This window comes from Lagopus muta, chromosome 7 (genome assembly GCF_023343835.1).
Source record: "Lagopus muta isolate bLagMut1 chromosome 7, bLagMut1 primary, whole genome shotgun sequence".
NCBI classification, from domain to species: Eukaryota; Metazoa; Chordata; class Aves; order Galliformes; family Phasianidae; genus Lagopus; species Lagopus muta.
In genome coordinates this window covers 15,621,212-15,644,798 of record NC_064439.1, presented here as the reverse complement: position 1 = coordinate 15,644,798, position 23,587 = coordinate 15,621,212, and the positions used below count along the sequence as shown (strand labels likewise).

The 23,587-nt window shown below is 36.6% G+C and overlaps 1 protein-coding gene across 2 annotated transcripts in view; it reads right to left on the bottom strand.

Annotated features, from left to right (window-relative positions):
• Positions 1-23,322, bottom strand: part of ODAD2 (outer dynein arm docking complex subunit 2) — a 75,450-nt gene extending 52,128 nt beyond the window's left edge. For both annotated transcript variants that reach the window (XM_048951806.1, XM_048951807.1), the window contains exons 1-10: positions 23,141-23,322; positions 21,782-22,033; positions 20,615-20,772; positions 19,198-19,393; positions 18,540-18,646; positions 17,963-18,099; positions 16,882-16,998; positions 13,030-13,247; positions 11,975-12,088; positions 11,626-11,770 (exon numbers count right to left, since the gene is read on the bottom strand). In XM_048951806.1, the coding sequence (XP_048807763.1) occupies positions 11,626-11,770; positions 11,975-12,088; positions 13,030-13,247; positions 16,882-16,998; positions 17,963-18,099; positions 18,540-18,646; positions 19,198-19,393; positions 20,615-20,772; positions 21,782-22,005 (1,416 nt within the window). In that variant the 5' untranslated portion in view covers positions 22,006-22,033; positions 23,141-23,322. The remainder of the gene's footprint in view (positions 1-11,625; positions 11,771-11,974; positions 12,089-13,029; positions 13,248-16,881; positions 16,999-17,962; positions 18,100-18,539; positions 18,647-19,197; positions 19,394-20,614; positions 20,773-21,781; positions 22,034-23,140) is intronic.
• Between the last annotated feature and the right edge of the window lie 265 nt (positions 23,323-23,587).

Genomic DNA, 23,587 nt, shown 5'->3' with positions numbered 1-23,587 from the left:
ACAGAATATATAATAACAGAATCATAGAATGGCCTGGGTTGAAAAGGACCGCAATGTTCATCTACTTTCAACCACACTGCTTTGTGCAGAGTTGCCAACCACTAGACCAGGCTGCCCAGAGGACACCTTCTGACAGCTTCTGGCAAAAATGCATTCCAGTACAGCATGCCCCCAACACACTGCTCAAGGTTCTCAAGTTCTGGTTTCTCCTCAACAACAGCAGGGGCAGAAAGACAGAACTAAGAACTAAGAGCTACAAAGACAATTGTGTGTTCTCCATGTTGTTTGTGGATAAGACACGACAGAGTTACCCAGTATCAGGCCTGATTTATACTAGGTATAAGAAAAAAATAATGTACACAATATCTGTATTTTGAATACACTGTTTCTATCAGTAATGAAATCTCCGTTGAAGAAAAGAAATATTGTGAAGAAGATAGAGAAATTAACATGCAAAGAATCGTTCATTTTTGCTAGTAAGCAGGAGTAAATGTCTTCCTAGGCCTAATTTCTATCATTTATTTTTTCATGAACTTTCATTAGCATGAAATTTTATGAATATATTTTTAATACCTCATTGTCTTCTTTTAAACAATTACCTCAATTATAATGTAATAATAGATAATTAATTGTACAAGATTAAGATTTCAACATCACATATCCCATCCTACATAAAACCCTTCTCAATTAATATAAAACTTTAAATTTTGAAACCGTGATTTCAGTTCAGTAAGGCTACAGGAGAAAGATACAGAAGTTCCTCTGGAGTAATCTCTGGATCATGAACGCTTTTGCAGATGTTCTACCAGCAGTTGGAAACATTAGCTCTTCAAAGAGCTGAGACTGTAAGGAGCTGTATAGGAGATTCTTGGAATATCTAACCCATTTTCATCTGGTACAGTCCAAGTTAGGGGACGCATTGTTCTTTGCTTTTTGTTCTAAACCTCCAATAGCTGCGTTATGGGAGTACAAATAATAAAAGTACTAATAAGGCTATAATGAAACAGATTCTAAAAGTGTTGCCCAATTCATAGGAAAATGTACGTACACGCATGGAAAAATATTATTATTATAAAGAAGTTGCAGCGCATTTCAGTTTCGTGAGACAAAAAATTAAATAAAAATGAAATATATACAACTTCTGACTCAGAAGCATTTTTATAAATATACTTATTCAAAGGTGTATTTTTGTATTAATACATTCAACTTGTATTTGGATTTAGACTAATATGATTCAATATAACCAGAAAAGAAACTCATAGAACAACACCATGGTTAAAGTGGAATTCCATCCCAAACTACTATTCTTACAAAACAAGAAAGTAAAAACAAGTAGTAAAGTACAAAACAGAACTCTTAATTTAAACCTTTCCAACATTTTGATTTTATATTGAACTTGACTATCTCAAATCTCAGATCATTTTGTGATTTATTGCTGGAAATTTAAAATAAATTTTGATAAAGCTTAATGGAAGACTGAGAACTGCAATATAGTATGCATGACATGCTTCAGCAAAGCAATTTTTCTATGCTAGTGAACCTTCAAACACTTTGTTTTGTTCTGGTTTAAATACAAGTTCCAATTTTTCATTTTAGTTTATAAGACATACAAGCTGCAACTTGTTAGAGATGAGTTATGGACAAGTATAACTCAGTTGTGGAATAATTCCCTTCCCCACTTCCTGAATCTTCCAGAGTTCTTGGGCTACAGCCTGGCAATGCGTAAACCATAACGGTTAGATTATAGCTAAAGCCAGTGGAAAATAACAGGCATTAAAAATCACACAATCCAAAACGTTTATGTTGGACTACAAGTTACAGTGCTTAGAAGTTGTGTGATTTTAGTTACAGATTAATTTTTTCACCTTGTTCCTGTGTCAGAGTGGCAGAAGCAACATACACGTTAGGACCTAGGCTCAGTGAGTAAAAATTGTCATGATCTTTCATGAAATTGAAAAAAAAAGTGACTTTGAAACAAAAGAACGTATCTATTATTATTATTATTTTCTGAGTGAACCAGAAGTTTTTGTTAAACAATGTGATTCCTTCTCGAAAATTCTGCCTAGACATACACCTATTCTGTTAGCTTTCCTTTTTGGTGCTTAGCAATTGGATTGAAGAGTCAGTGCAATTCACGTGGAAACATACATAGTGTCTTAACAATCTGCTCATTTCTGAAATTTTCATGTTAGGAGTGTATTTGTTCCCCGGTTGCATCTAGACAATTTCCTAGAGACAATGGACTACTCTTTCTGAACCCAAACAAATCTGCAGAGAAAAGTAAGAAGGTTATACTGTGGGCAACAAACCCACAATCCCATTATGATTTCTAGATCAGATTGCTGCAATATATGTTAATCTGAGATTTAATCTAACAGATCAATCAGAAACTACTGCTGTTGCAAAATGGCATTATTCATGAGATTGTGTAAACACTGAAGTCATCCTGAGTTTTAGCTCTGGCTTCAGTTTTAGCTACCACACACCATCTGTAGTACCTTTGGTAGCCATAACAGAGTTCAGACTTCAGTTTCATCTGTCAGAGTAACTTGAAGTAATCACATCTACGCAGTAAGTCTTAGATTGTCTCCAACTCAAAACATAGGCTTCCAATGACATTCCAGTGTGAAAGAACTCAGATTCAACAACTGTCTAAAATATCCTCTACATAACAGCTCCTTTCAGCATACACACATTGCATGACTTCATCTTCCACCATTCTCTATAAGAGAAGCCACCTTCCTTGGTCTTGGTACTGTCTTCAGCTTCCACTGTCACAAAACCAGACGCAGTCCATATACAAATGATTTACTTCAGCATTTCTAATGAAAGGACCTTGTTTGTGCAAAGTAACAGGTCACAAATTTCCTCAGGCCAAACCTGAAGAAGGTTGCTCATTCACATGTTTTTACCATGACATTCCAAATCTCAGCTACTGCTCAGCTCTCTCTTCACCTTCAGAAGAATCACAGAATCACAGAATTGTAGGGGTTGGAAGGAACCTCTAGAAATCATCGAGACCAACCCCCCCTGCCAAAGCAGGTTTCCTAAACCAAGTCGCACAGGTGGGTGCCCAGGCAAGATTTGAACATCTCCAGAGAAGGAGACTCCACAACCCCCCTGGGCAGCCTGTTCCAGTGCTCTGTCACCCTCACCGTAAAGAAGTTCTTATGCACATTTGTGCGAAACTTCCTATGCTGCAGCATAGAGGTTGCTCTGGAGAGCAAAGACTTACATACTCATAAGTCACATGCAACAGGATAGCCATCCTTTTCAATGCTCATCAGTATTTAAATGCAAAGCTTTCTGCCTCCCCTCATCAGTGTCCAAAAGGTCTGACAAATCCCTCTAGAAATAGTCATATTAATTTCTGTGATCAAGAAAGGAATCATTTTGGAATGGGAAACTACACTGGTAGAATAATTGTAATAGTAACATGTAACAGCATGCAATGTCCTGGACTATGTTGATAATAACTTCCTCTTCCAAGTAGTACAGGAACCCATGCAAAAAAGGTGCTATGCTGGACCTTGTCCTCACAACAAGGAAGGGCTGCTGAGTAATGTGAATCTCAAGGGCAGACTTGGCTATAGTGACCACAAAATGGTGGAACTCAAAATCCTTAGGGTATCAAAGAGGGTGCACAGCAAGCTTGCTACTCTGGACTTCAGGAATGCAGACTTCAACCTCTTCAGGGAACTACTTGGCAGGGAGAAAGCCCTGGAGGGAAGAGGGGTCCAAGAAAGCTGGTCAGTATTCAAGAAGCATCTCGTTCGAGCCCAGAAGCAGACAAAAAGGAAGACATACAAGAATGCCACGAAACCTTTGTGGAGTAATAAGGAGATCCTGGACTTACTCAAATTCAAAAAGAAAATCTATGGGAAAAGGAAGCAGGAACAAGTTACATTGGAGGACTACAAATAAGCTGTCTGAGTGTCTAGGGGTCAGGTTAAAAAAACTAAAACCCAAATAGAATTAAATCTAGCCAGGGACATGAAGGTGAACAAGAAGAAATTCTACAGGTATATCATCAGTGATAAAAAGAAGGTCAGGAAGAATGTGGGCCCTCTCTGGAAGGAAACTAGAGACCTGGTCATAAGGGATACAGAGAAAGCTAATGTGTGCAATGTCTTTTTTGTGTCAGTTGTCACCAGGAAGGACACTAGTAACCCTACACAAGCTGCAGAAAGCAATGGTAAGAACTTGTAGAAGGTAGATCTGCCTGCTGTAAGTGAAGACCCTTCAAGACCATCTAAAGAACCTGAAGGTGCACAGGTCCAAGGGATCACTGAGATCCATCTACAGGTGCTGACGAACTGGTAGATGAAATTGCCAAGCTGCTATCCACCATATTTGAAAGGTCATGGCAGTTTGGCTAAGTTCCCCACTGACCAAAAAAGGGGAAATATAACCCCCATTTTCAAGAAGCGAAAAAAAGATCAACAGAACTACAAGCCAGTCACTGTTACCTCTTGCCTGGCAAAATCATGGAGCAGATCCTCCTGAAGGCGATACTAAGGCAAATGAAAAATTGGTGGTTGGTGGTAACCAATGTGGTTTCACCAGGGACAAGTCATGCCTGACAAATTTGGTGGCCTTTTATGACAGAGTTTCAGCATCAGTGAATAAAGGAAGAGCAACTGATGTCATCTACCTGGACTTGTGCAAAGTGTTTGACACTGTCTTGAATGACATCCCAGTTGTCAAATAGGAGAAAAATGGATTTGGGGAATGGACTACTCACTGGATAAGGAATTGGCTGGATGGTCATACTCAGAGACTTGCATTCAGCAGCTCAGTGTCCAAGCAGAAACCTGTGACGAGTGGCATCCCCAGAGATCAGTATTGGGACTGGTGTTATTTAACATCTCTGTAAGTGACATGGACAGTGGGATCGAGTGAACCCACAGCAAGTTTGCAGACAAAATCAAGCTCAGTGGTGCAGTTGACATGCTAAGAAGATGGGATACCATCCAGAGGACCTGGACAGGCCTGAGTGGCAGGCCCATGCCACCCCTATGTAGTTCAACAAGGCCAAGTGCAAGGTCCTGCACCTGGGCTGGGGCAATTCCAAGCACAGATACAGGTTAGGTGGAGAGCATCTTGAGAGCAGCCCTGAAGAGAAGGATTTAGGAGTGTCAATTGATGTAAGGTTCAACATCATCTGTCTTTGTAATCCAGAAGGCCAACTGTATCCTGGGTTGCATCAAGAGAAGTATGACCAGCAGGTTAAGGGAAGTGATTCTGCCCCTCTACTCTGCTCTAATGAGATCCCACATGGAGTACTGCATCCCCCAACACAAGAAGGACATTGTTGGAGCAGGTCCAGAGGAGGGGCAGGAAGCTGATCAGAGGGCTGGAGCATCTCCTTCACAGAGACAGGCTGAGAGAGCTGAGGCTCCTCAACTGAAAGAAGGGAAGACTCTGAGGAGACCTTACAGTGGCTCTCCAGTACCTGAAGGGGGGGGGGGGGCCTACAGGAAAGCTGGGGACTTTTTATAAGGGCACGTAGTGACAGAATGAGGGCAAATGGTTTTAAACTGGAAGAGGGTAGATTTAGACTAGATATCAGCAAGATATTATTTACTGTGAGGGTGGTTAGATACTTGAATAGGTTGCCCAGTGAGGTTCTGAATGCCCTCTGCCTGGAAGCATTCAAGGTCAGGCTGGATGGGACTTTGAACAACCTGGTCTAGAAGGAGGTGTCCCTGATTATAGCAGAGGAGTTGAAACCAGATGACCTTAAAGGTACCTTGCCAAACTATTCTATGATTCTTCCTTGTTTTTCATTGAACTTTACTTTTATTTTATTTTATTTTTAATTTCTGACCTGTCTCTCAATACATCAGCTAGGAAACACATAGAAATGGGTGATCCTTAGGATAGTAATTAACCTCTACCTCTACATTAGAGTTGGTGTTTATGGTCAAAAATCAACTGGCAGTTATATATTTTATATGTCTCTTGTGATTAGGAATGATTGTACAGTATTTTGAGGAGAGAGCTATGCAAGTTCTTCAGAGCTGCCAATTATAATAATAATAATATGAGAGTTCTCCATTTGCCAATATTTCCTACCCAGTAAATTTATCATAAAAATTCTTTTTCATGACCAGCACTGGCTAAATTGTTAAAAAATACATATCTTAACTACAAAAAATAGTTTTTCCATGTCTTTATCCCACTGTTTTTTCAGCATTCACTTTTTTTTTCCCCCCCAAAAAATTTAAAAGAAAATCTCAGCTAATACCAGAAGATGGGAACAGGAGATGTTCACGTACAGTGCAGAAGTGAAGGTTATAAAAAGATTACTTGCCAAAGCTGACAGGTTAGCCAAATATGTGCCTAGAAACACTAGCAGGTGGCATATGATTATGTCTCATGTGTTTGGTATTTTCTGAAGAACATCAGTCTACCACTTCACCAAACTGCAATAAAATTATTTTTTCATCTTGACCCTCAAGTTGAGTTGAATACTCTCCAGTGAATACTTTCGCAAGGGCAGATTAAAGGTTTATTGTTAGATACTCTACTAATAAGGTCATCTAAATTATTTGCAAACTTGGCAGTTCTGAAAAAAAGCGTTATGCACTTGTAAAATAATTTTATATGGAAATGCTATATATATATTCATATACAATAATTTAGTAGCTAAAATATACTCAAATGCAAGCCTTGCTAACGTGTTAGTATAAAAAAATAACATCTTTTTCCACAGATTGTGGGAAAAAAATAACATAACATGCAACACATTTCCTATACAGATATTTTGCTATTAGATTGTAATATTTGCTTCTATTACACATCCAGGACTGAATTTCACGATTACAGATAAATCCCTTTAATAATATTGCACACAAAATAATTTCTAAGTTAGTTACATATCTACCCAAGTTCCTAACATCTATGTTAACATCCAGCTATCCAATTATAGTTGTACCGTTGTACCAAGCAGTTAATCTTCCCAGGAAAATGGAAGCCAAATCAAAAAAGACAGTTAGTTCCTCAGAAGTGGTGTTTACATTTCTCTGGGCAGTTTGATATTCAGCGATATCTGAGAACATTCAATTTTAGACTTTTTCTATTGCTACCAGAAAATATTTAAGTGGTATTGCAATATGTAAAATAACTAGACCAGCAAGTAATGTTTTAGAGGATACACTGCAACACTAATGCCATTTTTTCTTTTTTTTTTTTACAAGATTTAAAGTAACTTTTAATTAGTTTCACTTGAGATGAATCAGTATTAGAAGACTATTTTATTCCTTAGACTAGTATGTTCAGAGCTATTTCGAGGTTCAGTATTTGAAAATAAAACAAAATTACTTTTCTGCTACTCCCAAAATACAACTGATTTCTTAATCCATGCATTTTTATGAAGCTGATTTAAGATTTTATAATGAGTACAATGTAATCTTAAGTATATGGAACATTTCCAGTATCACTGTAATTTAAGAAAGCTAGATTTCTCAATTTTGCAGTTAGAAATACTGTACCTATCCTCTATTTCATACAAAAATTGAAAAAAAAAAAAAACCTACAAGCCATATCAGTGTTTAACCAAGTGCCATAAATTTATAATTGATTCTTTAAAAAGTTTTGCTGTATACACGATCTGCTAAACTTCAGGAGGGATGAGATTGCTACATAACACTCTTCAGCAAGTCTTTCATTTGCACAACAAAATAATTGGTTATTTTGAAAGGCTGAATGTTTTCTGCCACAAATTTTATGAGAAAGTTTCAGATAACTAAAACCTCAGACCTCAAATACGAGAAATCTCAGATTATACAAAAACTCTGATTGACTACTGATATATAATAGTGTGTATGCCATTGTTGCTGCTTCTCCCTTCCCCCCAGGCAGAGAAATGTCACACTGCAAACCTCACAGAGTGCAAAAGAACTCCCAGACACACACGCTTCTTCCATTTAAGACTGTTTTGGATACTCTGAGTCCAGTGTTCTGAAACAGGCTCCCTGTTTCTGCAACAGGTTGAACCTTTCCTGCCCACACTTCTTCCTTTCATTCACACATGGATTTTCTGCACTTTGATATGCCCCAACCATGAAAATATCAATCTCCAGATGTCTCTCTGCCTTTTCGTTGGGAAGAAAACCCTCTCATACTGTTTATCAACAATATCTATTTAACCTTTCTTTCTAAACTCTTCATCTTAGCTCCTGGCAGAGCTTTCCTGCCTATTTTCATTATTTCACCTGCATTTCTAACCAGTACATTTCTGTCCCAAAAATGCTAGTACTCTCCACGTACAAAAATCTCAGCCAAGGAACCATTGTGTCTTCTTGCAAATTCCATTTCTGTAACTGATAAGTTTGAGCTCCCTAAGAAATGGAAATAAATTCTGCCACCAGCCATAATAGTCTTCTGTCTTAGCTCTGCTTACACTGCAAAGGGGATGTAGCTCTTTCCCAACTCATTGTAACACTTGCATTATAAGAACTTGACTGATAGCTTAGATTTCTTTGATACTTATTCCTTGAGCCAGCTTCCCAGGAGAAAAAATTAGGACTTTTAGATGCATCTTGAGTTGTTTTTGATTTTTTTTGGTAGAGTGGTTTTTGATAATTTTTTTTCCCAGTGATCAACCTCAGCTCTGTTGAAAAGAAGGTAAAGTACTGGTACCCCTCGATCTCCTATTCTAGCAAAAAAGTTGGTGTAAAATATGATCCCCCTCACTCTATTTCTTAAGTTTTTTTCACATGTACAATGCAGTCCTTCCTCCAGAAATCTAATATGCAAGAAACATTATTTTAATAGATAATGTAAAATCGGAACTAAGCTGTAACAGTAGAATTCACTTAGTTGAAATATTAACAATTCTTCATTCCAAATTTACCCGATCTAGTCCCAAAAGATTCTTAACACAATGCTGTCACCAACCTCACTGATCTTCCTTTATTGCCCATTCTTAAGCCAATGAGGAGACATGGCAATCAGACACATGCTCTATGCTCTGTTTCGCAGCTCTGGGAAGCTTGAAGGTAGGACAAGGAGCCAGACCACAGAAGCAGCTGCTTCCCAGTGGAGCAATTCCAACATGGTTGCTCTTTCACAGAGAAAGGCAAAACAGGGAAGGGCAAAAAGTCAGAAGGGAATTTCCACTGTATTAGAATTTTTGTCCTTGTCATTGTCTGCAAGTACAATTCACAGGACCCAGCAAATTTACTTTATACAGGATGCAACTGTCTTTTTAAGATGGTAATCTAATAGAGCCATAAAAACCAGGTATTTTCCAGGTTTTATGGAACTTTTGTGTTTGTACATTAATGTTATGGAGTCTTGCTGAACTGTAAATCATGTTTACTGCAGCAGATATTCAAAAATAGTCACATCTAGAAATGACTGCATTTTCTAACATCTATTATTTATTTCCTTTGATTTTTAAAGTGTGCAAACAACGTATTCATCTTTTCAAAACGCAAACCCTCCAAAATGTATGCGTCTATGTAAATATGTTTGTAGATACTTAAATATTGCAGTCATAAATTTATGTTCTCTTACGTTGCATGTGTCAAGAACACTTGCCTACAAGAACAACAAGATTGCCAAAAAATCTTCCAAGTCTGGCCAGAAGTGCAGTATTTATACTTGAATTAAAATTAATTCCATGTGCAGGCTAAAGTAGCACTCCATCAATAAAGCATTTCAACCACTGTCTGTGGTATGGCACAGAGGCATCTCTTTTCAGCTTTATCTGACACTAGGGATTTCTTGCTTTACGTAGCTAAAAATTGACAGAGAACTATTTTAAGTATATCTTCAAGTGCTTTGTTTAATTTATATCTAGTTTAAATAGCTTGGAAGACTTGGGTGTACATTAAAACACGAACAAGTATACATTTAAATTCTGAAAACAAAGTCTTTTCATATGATGGAATTTTGTATTAAAAATACATCTTACCAGGTACTCACTACAGGATCTCCATTCTAATTCTAGTTCTAAGCCATTAAGTAATTTTGCGTGTTGACATCTCAAATAAAATACATTTATTTCTAAAATGGAGGAGCATGAAAAATTTATTTTCCTATTTGCCCTTCTCATACTTCACTCAAAATGGTTTCAAACAAATGTAAATATGTTTCAGTATTGAATCATGTCCAGTGCTAAAATCTAAATGTATGTATATGAAGGATCTAATGAGGAGAGAGAGTTTGTGAACTACATCATCAGGAGCCATTTAGCTAAAGAGGGTGGTTCATAGATATGCCAATGAAAAGATTTCTAGGCGTTCATCAACAGTAACGAATTTCAAGTATTCTCTCTGGGAGGATCTGAGGGTTATTACTAAAAAGCAACATGGTTATTTCTCTCAACTCTCAGAAAAGTACAAAGACGTGGTCCATAAAACAGAAGCAAGCTATCAGTCAACTGAAAGATTTTAAAACCACATCTTGGACTGAAATCACATGCAAATCAAAAGAAAAACAAACAAACAAAAAAACAACCTGTATCATGGAAATCGTATATGTAGTGTGTTCAGCATTAGCGATAGCTGAACAAGTTACTTGCTGGATGTTATATCAGATTAAACTCATGAAGATTTACTTTAGAGTAGCTAAAATGACAAGAATATAGAGGTTAAATCTACAAAGGATGAAGCATAAAGAATTTAGAGACTTGTATTATCCATCTGTTTCCATGCCTCTGGCTACGGACAGTAGCACAGGTCTCACATACATGAGCTAAGAAAAAACACTGAGAGTGCATTAAAATACTTTTCTCTGATGCTGAAAGGACTGGAAGAAGATCAATCTGTTCTTACTCCTCATCAGTAATTTTGTTGTACCAACAAGTACAACAACACAATCATTTTTATCTGTCGGATGTGTATGCTCTGCAGCTGTACTCAAAAAAAATAGATAAACCAGCAACTTCATTAGTAACTTACATTACTTAAATTCCTGTACAAACTTGTGAAGGAATTTTTCCTGAGAGAAAAACATGACTAGTTCTAGAGTTTTCCAGAAGAGTTGAGGGGATTTGTTTTGTTTTGTTTTCAGACATACACAGAAGTCTAAGAATCTTTACTTGTATACTCCAAAAGATTTTCAACAACTCTATGTAAAAAGTCTTTTTTGTTTTAGAAGATCTGTTTATCATATATTTTCCTGCTCATTGAGATCAACTATCCAGACACAAGACCATGTTAGAACTACTTCAGTCATGCGTTAATCATAGTTGATGAAAGACTTTAGGCAAGTATTCAGTTTTAATAAAAACTCCTGAAAGTTACTATCCACATAAAGAAATATCTTGGAAAGTTTCGAAAAGCAAAATAGAAACCTAATAATTAATAAAGAAATTATACCATCTTAAGTTTTAAATAACACTGAACAGATGGCTTAATCTAAGGGTCTACATAAGCCAAAAACAGCAGATAAAAATGCAGGGGAATAAGGGTGGGTGTTAGGAAAGCAAACAGCTCAAGTATTCAAGCATGTGACATGGCAGGGCTATTGTAAAATCAAAAAATATATATATATATACAAAGAACGAGAAGTTGATACGGTGTCCTCAGATGTAGAGAAGAAAAAAAGAAAGTGGCTTTTTTTTTTTTTTTTTTTTTTTTTTTTTTTTTTAAATCAATACTTCTAACTTACCCTTAAATATTTTGCAAGTTTCTGAATTCCCCAGTATTCTGATGGCAAATCAGTGCTTCCTTCCTGGTGACGTACAGGTTGTTCTTCATCTTCATCAGTCTCTGAAGAACTTTCACTAACTTCTTCAAACATGTCTGATATTTTACTAAAAATGAATGACGACCATCATTCACTTTAGATAGCTTTAAAGGATTATGAACAAGCATATGTTAAATAGATATAACAATCCTGCCTAATAATAGCATTGGAAACACGTGATTATCACTACCAAATACTAAGTATGGTGATAAATATTGTAAATAGAGGAAATATTAATTAAAATTTTGAAGAAAAGACAAGTAAGCCATACCATTTTAAAGCTGATGGAATTTTAACAGATTCAGAAGAAGTACCAGAGGCTTTCTTTTTTTTTTTCCCAGATACAGTACTCTTTCTCTGTTCTTTTTCTCTTGCAACTTTGTCACTAAAATGTAAGAAAAAGCTATGTTTGGATACAGATTATATCAGCACATACGACTTCGTGAATCTGCACAGCAGATTTCATTAAAAAGAAAACACACTGTATCTTAAATGACTAATTTTATTTTATGAAAACAGGGGAATATTATAAAATTTGCATGATGCCAACCTGTATGTAAAACAAGATCAATGAAGTATATGCAGCCAGACCACTGGTTCATCTGTCCTAGCATACCATCTCCAACCATGACCACTAGCATCTTTCTAGGTAATAGCACAAGATCAACAGAGGAATCATTTTTTTCCAGAATATTTCTTAGAAAATTTTGGTTCATGGAAATCTTAAGTGTTCTCACATAAGCAGTTCTGAATTATTTTTTTTTCCCATAAATTTGTCGGCTTGCTTTTTTTTATCTCAAGAAAATGAACGGACTTCAACATCCTGTGGCAAATAATAATAATAATGATAATAATGATAATAATATTTTTAGAGCTTAGATGTGTTCTGTGAAAAAAAATAGGTCCCTTTGTTCTGAACTTTCAGTCTCACTGAGACTCACTTCACTTGATGTCCTATGTTTTTTGTATTAGAACAGACATCTTCTTCAGTCATAACTCATGTTTTCAAAACTCTCATTTTCCTCTAGGTATCTTTTCTCCAGGTAGAGGAGTCCTAGTCTGTTTAGCTGTTCTTGACACTGAATTGTTCCACTGTTTTGATCGTGAGCTCAATATTATGTATCTTCCTTTCCTTGTATTCCAAGAAGAGTCCCAGGCCCAACTGAGGAAAACTTTTGGTGCTTTTTTGGTTCCTAATTTACAGTGCTGTGAAAACGAAATGTACTTTTTTGCCTGGGTTGGTCATACTAAAACAGAAATAACAGTAATTGCTAGCACAAGTTAGGGAGAGCTACAGAAAATTCAATTATAAAGATAACTACTTACCTGCGGGCAGCAGAAAGACCAATATTCTTCCACTTCATAGATGGTTCTAATATCCTCTTGTCAGTGGATCTGCTTTTTTCAGCAGAACTTTTCTTTTTCTCATATTCATTCTTTTCTGTGTAATCATCAAGGTTTGGGGATTGGCCGGAGACCTTAGCAACTACTTCTACATGCTGATCATTTTTCTCATATGTCGGTTCTTTAAAAAATGTAAATTCCTTACAAAAGAAGAAGATAGGGTTTGCCAGTCATACTTCTAAATGAGCAATGGACATTAAAACAATAACTTATCAGCAAAATATGAAGTGAAGGGCTTATTATTTATTAAATGTAGAATTAAATTATAGGTATAAAATGAGATTACCTTTAAAAGAATGAAACGTTAGATTAATCTGAAAAGCAACTGCATGCAGACTAAAAGTTTCAAAATAAATGAAATAAATAGATTTGGAGTTTCTTGAATAGACTTGGGTATTGAGTGTATTTCATTTCCTAGTGTGTTAAATAATTTGCAATACAAGCACTTTTATAGAACCTAATGCCCAGTAAGTTTTAAGACTTGGTCATTCTGCTCTCTATGGATTCCTTATATTAATAAATATTTCCTTGCACAAAGCATTTACAAAAAAATCCCATCAAAAAAATAAACAAAAGTAAAACTGAAAATAGGCTGTAATAAACTGCTAGACTTCAGTTCCAAGTAATTTAATTTGATATAGTTTAGAATTAATATAAATGCTTTCCATTTCAGTTTTTTTCATTTTCTGTCTCTCAAAAGAGACAATGGTGAACAAGACACACGTCAAAACAGAGCTGAGTGGCACCTACCAATCCTTCAGCTGTCAATGTCTGGTACCATGGCTGATCAAAAATATCCAGAACAGCAAAGATTCCTGTCAACTGTTATTTTCTATTGGAACATATTCAATTTTTACAGGAAAGATAGCATATGATCGTTACTCATTATTGTTGCAGCTGTCTCTACCAGATAGGCAAAGACATTCTTTCGTATCTGATATAAGGCAGTTTTAAGGAGACTGTCACAGTATGATCTGTCTTCGATTAGTATCTGATGAGAATGGGCTGTTCCTAGCTTGCTTACCCAACTGTCTCATCATAAATTAACTCTTGTTAATTCTCCTATTCCAAAAAGATACTCTAAACAAGGCAATTTATTGTGATTGTCAGGGAATTGATGCTGTTGCTACACCGGCTAAACGTGTTTTTAAAAGTATATTTACTACAGCAGTGTATGCCAACTCAGCACTTGAAGATGTTAACAAACAAGGCCAAGAAGATATTAAGCAAGTTAATTGGCTCTGCAATATATGTGTACATAACTAGCCTTTTGAAACGCCCCTCAGAAAATAAACCAAAACTGTTTCCAGTTGTACTTTATTTTATACAGGTGATCTTGAAAATAGTTTTTTTGTCCTTTTTATAGTTCTAGTGCAGAGGTGATTTTCCTTTAAACACAAATGTAGTGCTGCACGACAGAAATAACTCATTTATATTCTAATTTTAGAATGCAGAGTGTACTAAACAAGCTCATCGGCAAGGCAACCAGATAGGATATTGCTATTGAATAGGATGGCATGGCTGACACTCTTCAGGGAATACAGAATCAATTATTTATACGACTACTAAAGGAATACAACGTAAATTCTATTTGCTTAGTCTTATTTAACTTTTAAACACTTAACTTTTAAACGTAGTTACAGTATATTTATCAGCTCCATTGCCATTTAGAATTAGAATTTTGAAAAATATTAAAATACCAACTTACTTTACATTTTATGACCATCACATGAAGCCAAATCACTTTGATAACGCTTTAAAACAGTAACGACTTAAACATTCATACATTGGCCCATTTATGAAATGTAAACCAATATGTAGATATAAAATTAAAGAAATATTTGCATACAGGATAAGTAAAATCCACATTAGAACTTTTGCACTCATTGCACTTTTGAACGAAACAACTTACAAATTTAATTCCATTACCATAAGCTACTGTACCTATGTGTACAATTTAAAATGTACTGTTCTTTCAGAACTGTCAAATTTTCTTGTCTCAAAAAAGTAAATATCAGCCCTAAACCTCCCAGACTGGTACCTAAGCAAATGAAATTTTCCCTGTTAATGTCTTCCTCCTTAAGATAATTACAATGTAATGATTTTTACCACAAAGCTATTAATCTGTTATAAGCACAACAGAAGTCTGAAAAAAAATGTGTTGGTTTTTTTTTTAATAACAGGAATGATGGAACAACTACAATTGTAGTGGCACAACTGATTCTGTTTTAACAAACAAAACATGATGCTTCTAACTCTAATTTAGAGCTCTAAACAAATGGCAAATGCATTTTTGAGTGACTGAAACAACAGTCATTGTGTAAACTGGACACATAACTCTTAGCTCTGAAATTTAAATCAGGCAGTTCTTGTAAAAAAAAAAATTGGGCTACTTATATTTGAGTAACAAAAAATGAAGATAAAAATTCAAGTGGTTTCGATCATGGAAAAATATTGTCATAAAAAGTTGACCTTTTCTGTGAGGATATCATATTTTCCTACTCTGACATTTCCAGTGTTCCATAAGAAATAACATTAGAAGACAAGTAGAATTCTTTATGCAAAATTAGAAACTGACCTCACATGCTGGATCAAACCTCATGACACTGTATGATAGAACTATAACTGAAATAGTGTAGTATCTGCTTTCAAGTAAAGAAAATGAAAAACCAAAAACTTGAGTCCACAATTCTAAAATGTAAGCAATTTTAATAACATTAAGCATTACGAGGGTTAGTATTAATACTACATATCAAGTGCCATATTCGAGGTAAGCACTCTAGCTTTGCTCATGTTGTTCTTCCTGTTGACCTGAGAAATTTTTCATATGCATACAACAGCAGTTCTTCCTTTTATATTTTTTTATTTGTTTCTTTTGTGATTGGGCTGGGTTCTGCTAACATCTGCAAAGGACATGAACAACTGAACCAGTATCAGTTGCATAAAGCTTGCAGATACATTAGATTCCAATGCAGGTTTATTCTGCATTCAGGCTGATTCCAGAGGGAAGGTGAGGTTTCATTGAAGCCATGCTACAGAGGAACAGGCTGTGTAGTTGGACACAAGGAGTACAAGCCCTCTCCACAAGTAACAGAACCCCAGTCAACTCTGTGCCTTTAAGCAGACACTAAGACTTTCTTTTAAGCACACAATTCATGGTTTTATCATAGAATTGTTATTTTCAAATAAACAAAAGTGAAGAAGAATTGTACCTTCCTGAAATCTTGAACACATGTATGTTTTATTCAAGACTACACATTAATAATTATTGCTCATTAAGGTTTTTATTTTCCATTTCACGACAGTGGAGCTAAATTACTCTGAAGCACAAACTGATCTCTCAGAAGGTTTAGACCAGCCATAAAATAAAGTCTGTGATGTCAGTACTTCTTAACTAACAACTATCTGAATGTAAACTGGCAGCTATTGCACTTTAAGTTACATCGCAATTATCAGGAAGGTAAGTTGGTTAGAATAAAAAGAAGTCTGAATTCAAGGTGTGATTAGAGTAAGGATGAAACTTACTACTTCTGTAAGACAGAATAACTCCCTTTTTACACCACAACTTAATTATTCGCAAAAAGCATGTATTTAACTGAGATTTGAGAATGTGCAAACAAAAATAATGAAGGCATCTCTCATACTTCAAAATTCTGCATTTAACCAAAGATTTAACTTTGATATAGAACATCAACATTCAGGTCTATAATGTGATTCCTATCAATATATATTTTTACAAACTAGAATATACGCTTACAATCAATATATACATACCTGCTTAGCCATATTTTCCACAAACTTAGGTGATCTTTCTCTTAAAAATGTGACAATATCTTTATACACATCACTTTTTCTTTCATAGTCAATTTCATCTTTACCCTTTATTTCACCCTTCAAGAAAGAATAAATTGAAGTTATTAACAGTACTGCTTAATTCAATCTGTATCATAAAACACTGCCAAAGAGCACATGGGTCATGCACTGTAAAGAATTAGGTGCAGAAGCCTCACACTTAGCACAGAGTTCATCAGACTTCAGTAAATGACACTGAAAATGCATGGATCACCTCTATGGATCCATCAGATAATTAAGGTCCTATATGCAGTTCTGCAAGTTAAAGTTCACCGTACTGCATGTTGTTCAACTGAAAAAGATTTAGGACTCATAGCAAAAAAACAAACAAACAAACAAAAGCAAACAAACTAAATGTGATCTATTTTTTAATTCTTAGGAAAAGCACTTTGTAAAGTTACACTTGATGGACATCAGTTTCTCTTCAAATTATCAGTCCCTGCTTAAACTAAATAAAGGACTACTATCCCTCCACAAAATCTGCAAAGAGCTAACTGCAATGAAAAGCAGACAAAAAGAGATAAAGAATTTCTAGAATAGCTCCACTGAAAGTAGAAAGAACTGCTTATATCTTATAAGAATACAAATGCAAGCTCATATGTATGAGTGACAATATAAAGCATCATCAGTATTAGCCATACAGTAACATCACATCCTAGATCAGGATCAGTGAGGACCTAGAGATGTACCTAGTCCCACAGTGCTTTCAATAGGGGTAGTGTGAAGGACTTCAGGCACATGCAAAGACCAAACAAGCTCTGCTACCAAAACACATTGAATACACTCCTGCTATAGAGCTTAAAGAAAAAGCACTCTAAATGTATGGGAAAATTTGTATATTATTCCTTCCCAATACTAGCATTACTATTTCTTCTCCATCAGTATAAGCAAACTAACTCTACAAGTCTTACATCTTCAATACTGTTACCCCAAACCTGATGGACTTTTTATTGTAGCACATAAAAATATTTTTTACTCTATGGTATTCCTTAATATTACTTACTCCATTTAAAAACACTCCTGCTGTGCTGCAAGTGATACACAAAGGATCAGTGTCGTGTGGTTTGATGATTAAGTAACAAATTTCCCCGTGCACTTGTCTCCATGGAGGAGCTCTGCATCCGTTAGAGAATGTGTAATCTGTAACCAATTAGCATTAGTGTTTTAACCCAATTTAGAATTATATTTTCTGAAGATTAATATAATACACGTGCAAATCAAGCTCCTTGAACAATATGTTACACTTAAGTATTCACACTCTGTTGGGAATCAGTCATATAAAACTCTGTGCACCACAGCCTAACCCAACAAAGAACTGTGACTATGCCTAACACGTTTCATCTTCAAGGACTCAGTTTATTACCTCTACTTCTAATGAAGACATATGATATTTCTCTAAGTAAAGGCTAGAGAAGCACATTCCATATCTGAAAATATATTTTATTTGACTTCCTATCTTTAAAGAGGAAAAAAAAAAAACAATTTTAATTTATTAATGGAATTATTTTAACACATTCCATGTAACAGTCAAGTACTTCAATAAAGGTATATGTAAATGCTAGATATGATAAAATTTGGACCTGATGTGTATTCCAGTGATTCCAGTACTGTATTCTCTCCTTTCCCAGAGAAATTCTTGAGAAGATTCACTTCATTATTCACAGCAGCTGGGTTTAGTCTTACATCTCTGCAATTAATATAAAACAGTCTAAAATCTATTCATCAAAAGGATGCACACTGAGATATTAAAATGGAATATAATATGCTTTTTTTCTTGTACTCAAAGTTTTAGTAGTAGCAACTGAGGTCTGGGATGGGTCACTTACCATTGATTTTCTTTGTTATACCTGTTAGTTCAAAGACATTTAATTCACAGCTAGAAAGTTCTTATAACTATGAAACAGACTCGAGTGTTTTCACGAAGAAATAATCAGTTCCTTGAAAATACTTAACTGCTACTTTGTTATTTATACAAATTACTTCAATTTGCTATGAAATGCAAAACATATGCAACAAAAAAACTTAAACACTTGTAGGCACACACGTACCCACACCTACAGCAAAATCTTTAGGGAAAAGAATTTTTTGGTAACTTAGCAAACAGTGAAAGTTATTTCAATAAATATAGTTATATTACATGAAAAGCACATGTTGTGGGTTGAAAACAATGTAATTTAACAATAAAATGAAAAATATGCGTGAGCTGACATACTAAGGTTGCCTTTGAAGTGCACTTACTGTGAAATGTGTTTTAAAGAACTGTTAAGGAGTTGCATATCCAGCTGATGAAGAAGAATAGCGATTTTCATTTTCATCTCTGTTTGAGGATCATCATCTTTTTTCATTTTTTCAAGTAAGCACAACAGTGAGGTATCTTCTCCTTCAACAGTCCCATATTCAGGGCCAAGAATTTTAACTATAGGATCCCTGTTAGCTGTAAACATGAAATAGAATCCATATAATGGGGTGCTACTTTGAAAAGAAAAGATTAGTTAGTGAGACTAACACTTTTTATCTCAACTGCTGAATAATTTTATGTTATTGATTTACAAAATTAATTTTTAAAAAAATCATGACATCAAGAGATGATTATTAAATAGTCCTTTTTATCAAAAGTCTGCTTTCCTCTAAATATGCCCAGTTGATGATCAAAACAGGAAATGAATGGGCTTAACTCACTGAAAACAGATCATTTGGGAAACAAGATTTAGTGTTAAAGAAAGTATTTAAAGTTTTCTAGCAGCGTTCCCAATGGCTCCATTACTTCTTCAGCTGTGCCAGCTGTCCTTTTTTTTTGGTAAAGAGTGACATGACTGCATGTCAGTGGGTTTTACAAAAACAATTTGCCCTCGTCTTGAAAATGAAGTCCCATGCAGCTGTGAATGTATCAGCACGATACTCTGCCCATATTATTCATGGTTGATCACTATCAGCGACAGGACCTCGGCTCAGATGAGTCTTAAGTTTGATTCAGTTTGATTCAGTGTATTTACAGTTTCATATTGCAGATCCAATTTCTATTAACAGTACTTAGAAATACTTCTGATCTCTTTTACTTCCTGTGAGAGGGGGATATCCAGTTTAGCATAGGGATCTTTTCAGTTGGAAACACGGGACTAGAATATGACACCACAAAAGTAGCTGTGCCCATGTTTTTAAGTTTTTGTGAGAATGACCTGGATGTGTACACTATGAAGCTTGTGCAGGTAAGAATGTCTTAAGCATATGAGGTTTAATTTGAAAATCCTTACAGGATGTAACATTTTAAAAGGGCATTAAACTATGGACATAGGAAAAAAGTGCTATTAGCCTCTAATGATACATTGTTCTTCTGAAACTTAAACCTACTGTCTGTTGCAGTATAGTCTGCATTATTCAGTATACATGATTTTGAATATGCAAATCAGCAGTTTAATTTTATTTCATATTTCTCTGTTACTGATTACTGTGAAGTAAAAGAACAGAAACTTCATTAAGCCCTGGATCAGCACTTTCAGCCACGTTCTTGAGTCAACGCCTTTTCAAACACCTACAATGAAGACATGCATTTCTTTTTTCACATTTCATAAACACAAATCCAAGGAAAAGAGATATTTTTTAAGAGAGAGGAAAGACTGGGGGGTGGGGGGGAAGAAGAAAAAAAAAAAAAGGAAACCTTCAAGGCACGCCTGTGCTTCCTTTAACTTTTTATCCACGTTAATTTGTAGCAAATGGGACAGCTGGTCAAAATTGCGAACTTTCAGATTTGAGGCTGTGAGGAGAAGTAAGGGTTGTCCATCTTCATCTTTGGCTTCAGACTGAACGGTTGCTTCACTGGAAAAAAAAAAGTAAATGATATCTTTTTAAAGTAGGAACAGCAAATTTTAAAAGATGAATCTTGAATGTTATTCAAGCTTCACATGATAAATCATTACAATTTCTTTAAGATGTATTTCAGTAAGCTTCCAGGATAAACCAATTTATTCACTGCAGATCACACCTGTAACTCATTTGCTTTACCCTGGTAACACCTTTAAATATAATTTTGAAAGGCTGAGTTTGTGACTGAAATCTTTTCAGACAGCATCCATCAAAATCTCTCTGAAAGTCCCTTCTTTAGGCTTAGGTTACTGTGTTTTACAACAAAGCTTGCTACTTCTTGTCTCCTCCTCCTGCTTTTTTAAAACTCCAAGAAATATACAGGCATAAATACTGACCACAAGAAAGAATCAAGCAGCATAGAGAAGCTTATACAGCTTATCTGGCTGTATTTTTACCATTTTGTTAGATTGAAGAAACAAGCATGTGCCTCTGGACTATTCATTTTTCAATGTTAATTTTGAAATTCTAGAAGAATTCTTAAAGTATTTGAAAAGTAGGTCAAAGCAGTATAACTGCTATGCTGATCAAGACTGAAATTGTGTTAGTATATTAAAACTGCCTGCTCATAAAGATCTTGGAAACTATAGTTCCCAAAGAAGCTGAAATTCAAGATTGTGCTTGTTAGTCCACTTCAGAAGCAGCATTAAAACCTATACTTCTAACATTTTTGAGAATCACAGAGTTAATCAGTTAGACACCTTGTCAGAAGTCATAAGAATAGATACTGCAGTTTGTACTGACTGCTAACCAGGAAGGTCTGTATCACAATCAACACAGAACAGTCACAAACTCTCCAAAACAAAAACAAAAACATTTTTAAGTTAAAAATTTCAATATATAAAGGTAAAGAATCTCACCCATGTTAGCATCTGAAATACACTAAAGTTTTACACTGAATTAGTACAATTTCACTTTGTTGTTCACCTCCAACATTTCAAACCATGCTATAGCTCAGACTTACTCTGTCTCATAACCCTCTCCAAACGCTGAACAGCCCAACTGCGTTTTCCACTCTAGGGGCTCCCTGAAGACAAATGCTGCTTCCTGAGGGTGTCTAGTGCTGAAATCCTCTGCAAACTTAACAATCTGATTTAAAAGAGATTCATTCAGAGGAGTGATTTCAAGCGTGCCAGTTCCAGAACCAGCAGCAGTCCACTGTGCAGCTCTTGCCAGTGCCGCTCCCATGGTCTTGGCTTGTCTCACAGGTGGACACCTTATCAAACAAACACAGAATGACTAAACTGAGCTCTTGAATGATAAGGACAATATGCTGTAATTAGACACAGCTGTAGGTTTCCTGGTTTCCTGCAGGAGAGTTTCAGTGTGCCTTCCAACTCAAGTGATTCTATGATTCTGTAACAAACGTACTTAGGAACCAGATTCTTTTACTTTAGGTAAATTCATGAAGGGGGGATTGAAGAAAAGAACTTGACAAATTTCTTTAAAGTGAAGAGGAAAACTGGTGGGAAAAGGATAAAAAGAAAAAAAAGGAAAAAAAACTTTCTAATTTTGATTATTTCCTGGCACTATTAGTAACTCAGGGAGCTGACAGCAGATCTGTCAGGACTAAAAACATTCATCATTCATTTTCATAGAATCATAGAATGGCTTGGGTTGGAACAGCCCCTGCCACAGGCAGTGCCACCAACCACCAAATCTGGCACTAGACCAGGCTGCCCAGGGCCCCATCCAACCTGGCCTTAAACACCTCCAGAGATGGGGCATCCACAGCCTCTCTGGGCACCCTGTTCCAGCACCTCACCTCCCTCTCTTTAAAAGAACTTCTCCCTGATATGCAATCTAGACATTCCCTCCTTGAGCTTAAAACCATTCTCCCTTGTCCTATCGCCACTTACCCTTGTAAAAAGTTGATTCCCCTCCTTTTTATAATCTCCTTTTAAATACTGTCAGCCTGCAATGAGGTCACCCGGCAGCATTCTCTTCTCCTGCTGAGCACGCCCACCTCCCTCAGCCTGTCTGTGCAGGGCAGGTGCTCCAGCCCCCTTTGCACCCTCTCCAACAGCTCTGCATCGTTCCTGCGCTGCTGACCCTAGACCCTGGACGCAGCGCTCCAGCTGGGGCCTCACGAGGGCGGAGTACCGAGGGACAATCACCTCTCTGTCACTGCTGGACACCCCTCTGTATTCCAAAGGACAAAAGGTTCTTGCAAAGTTGACGCCGCTCTTACAAACAATATATGAGCCCCCTCTGCGCGAGGAGACCCACATACACAACTCCCTCAGTGACTATCCCCCGCTTTTTTAAACGGAGGGGATTAAAAGAAGTTCCACACCCGCCCCTCGAGCCTGTGAGGCCATACCTTGCCCTGGACGAACCGAGCCGGCCCCCGCCATCGCCTCTCGGGCCGCAAGCGAGGCGATGCGTTGCTATGGCGGCGGGGCGCGCGGCAGCCGTTACCCGGAGCAGCGGGCAAACAGCGCGAGCGGTCGCGCCTCCGGGCAGGGGGCGGGACGGGCCGAGGGGAAGCGGCGCTGCCCGAGCGCGGTGCTGCACTGAGGACGGCCCGACGGGCAGCCGTGGGTATGCTGAGGGAAGCTGAGGTAAAAAGGGCAGGGAATTTCCCAGCATAGAGCGGGAGAAGCTGTGCATGTATGTCTGTATGTAAAATAATGAAAGCAGGAATGTGTTTTTGGTGTGGAATTGAATGAAGTCATTCAGTTGGTCAAAGTTGCTTCGCACCAGCATTTAAAGGAAGACCACTGACTGCTTCGTAGGTTGAAGTCAAGCCGGTGCAACTCAAACCTTT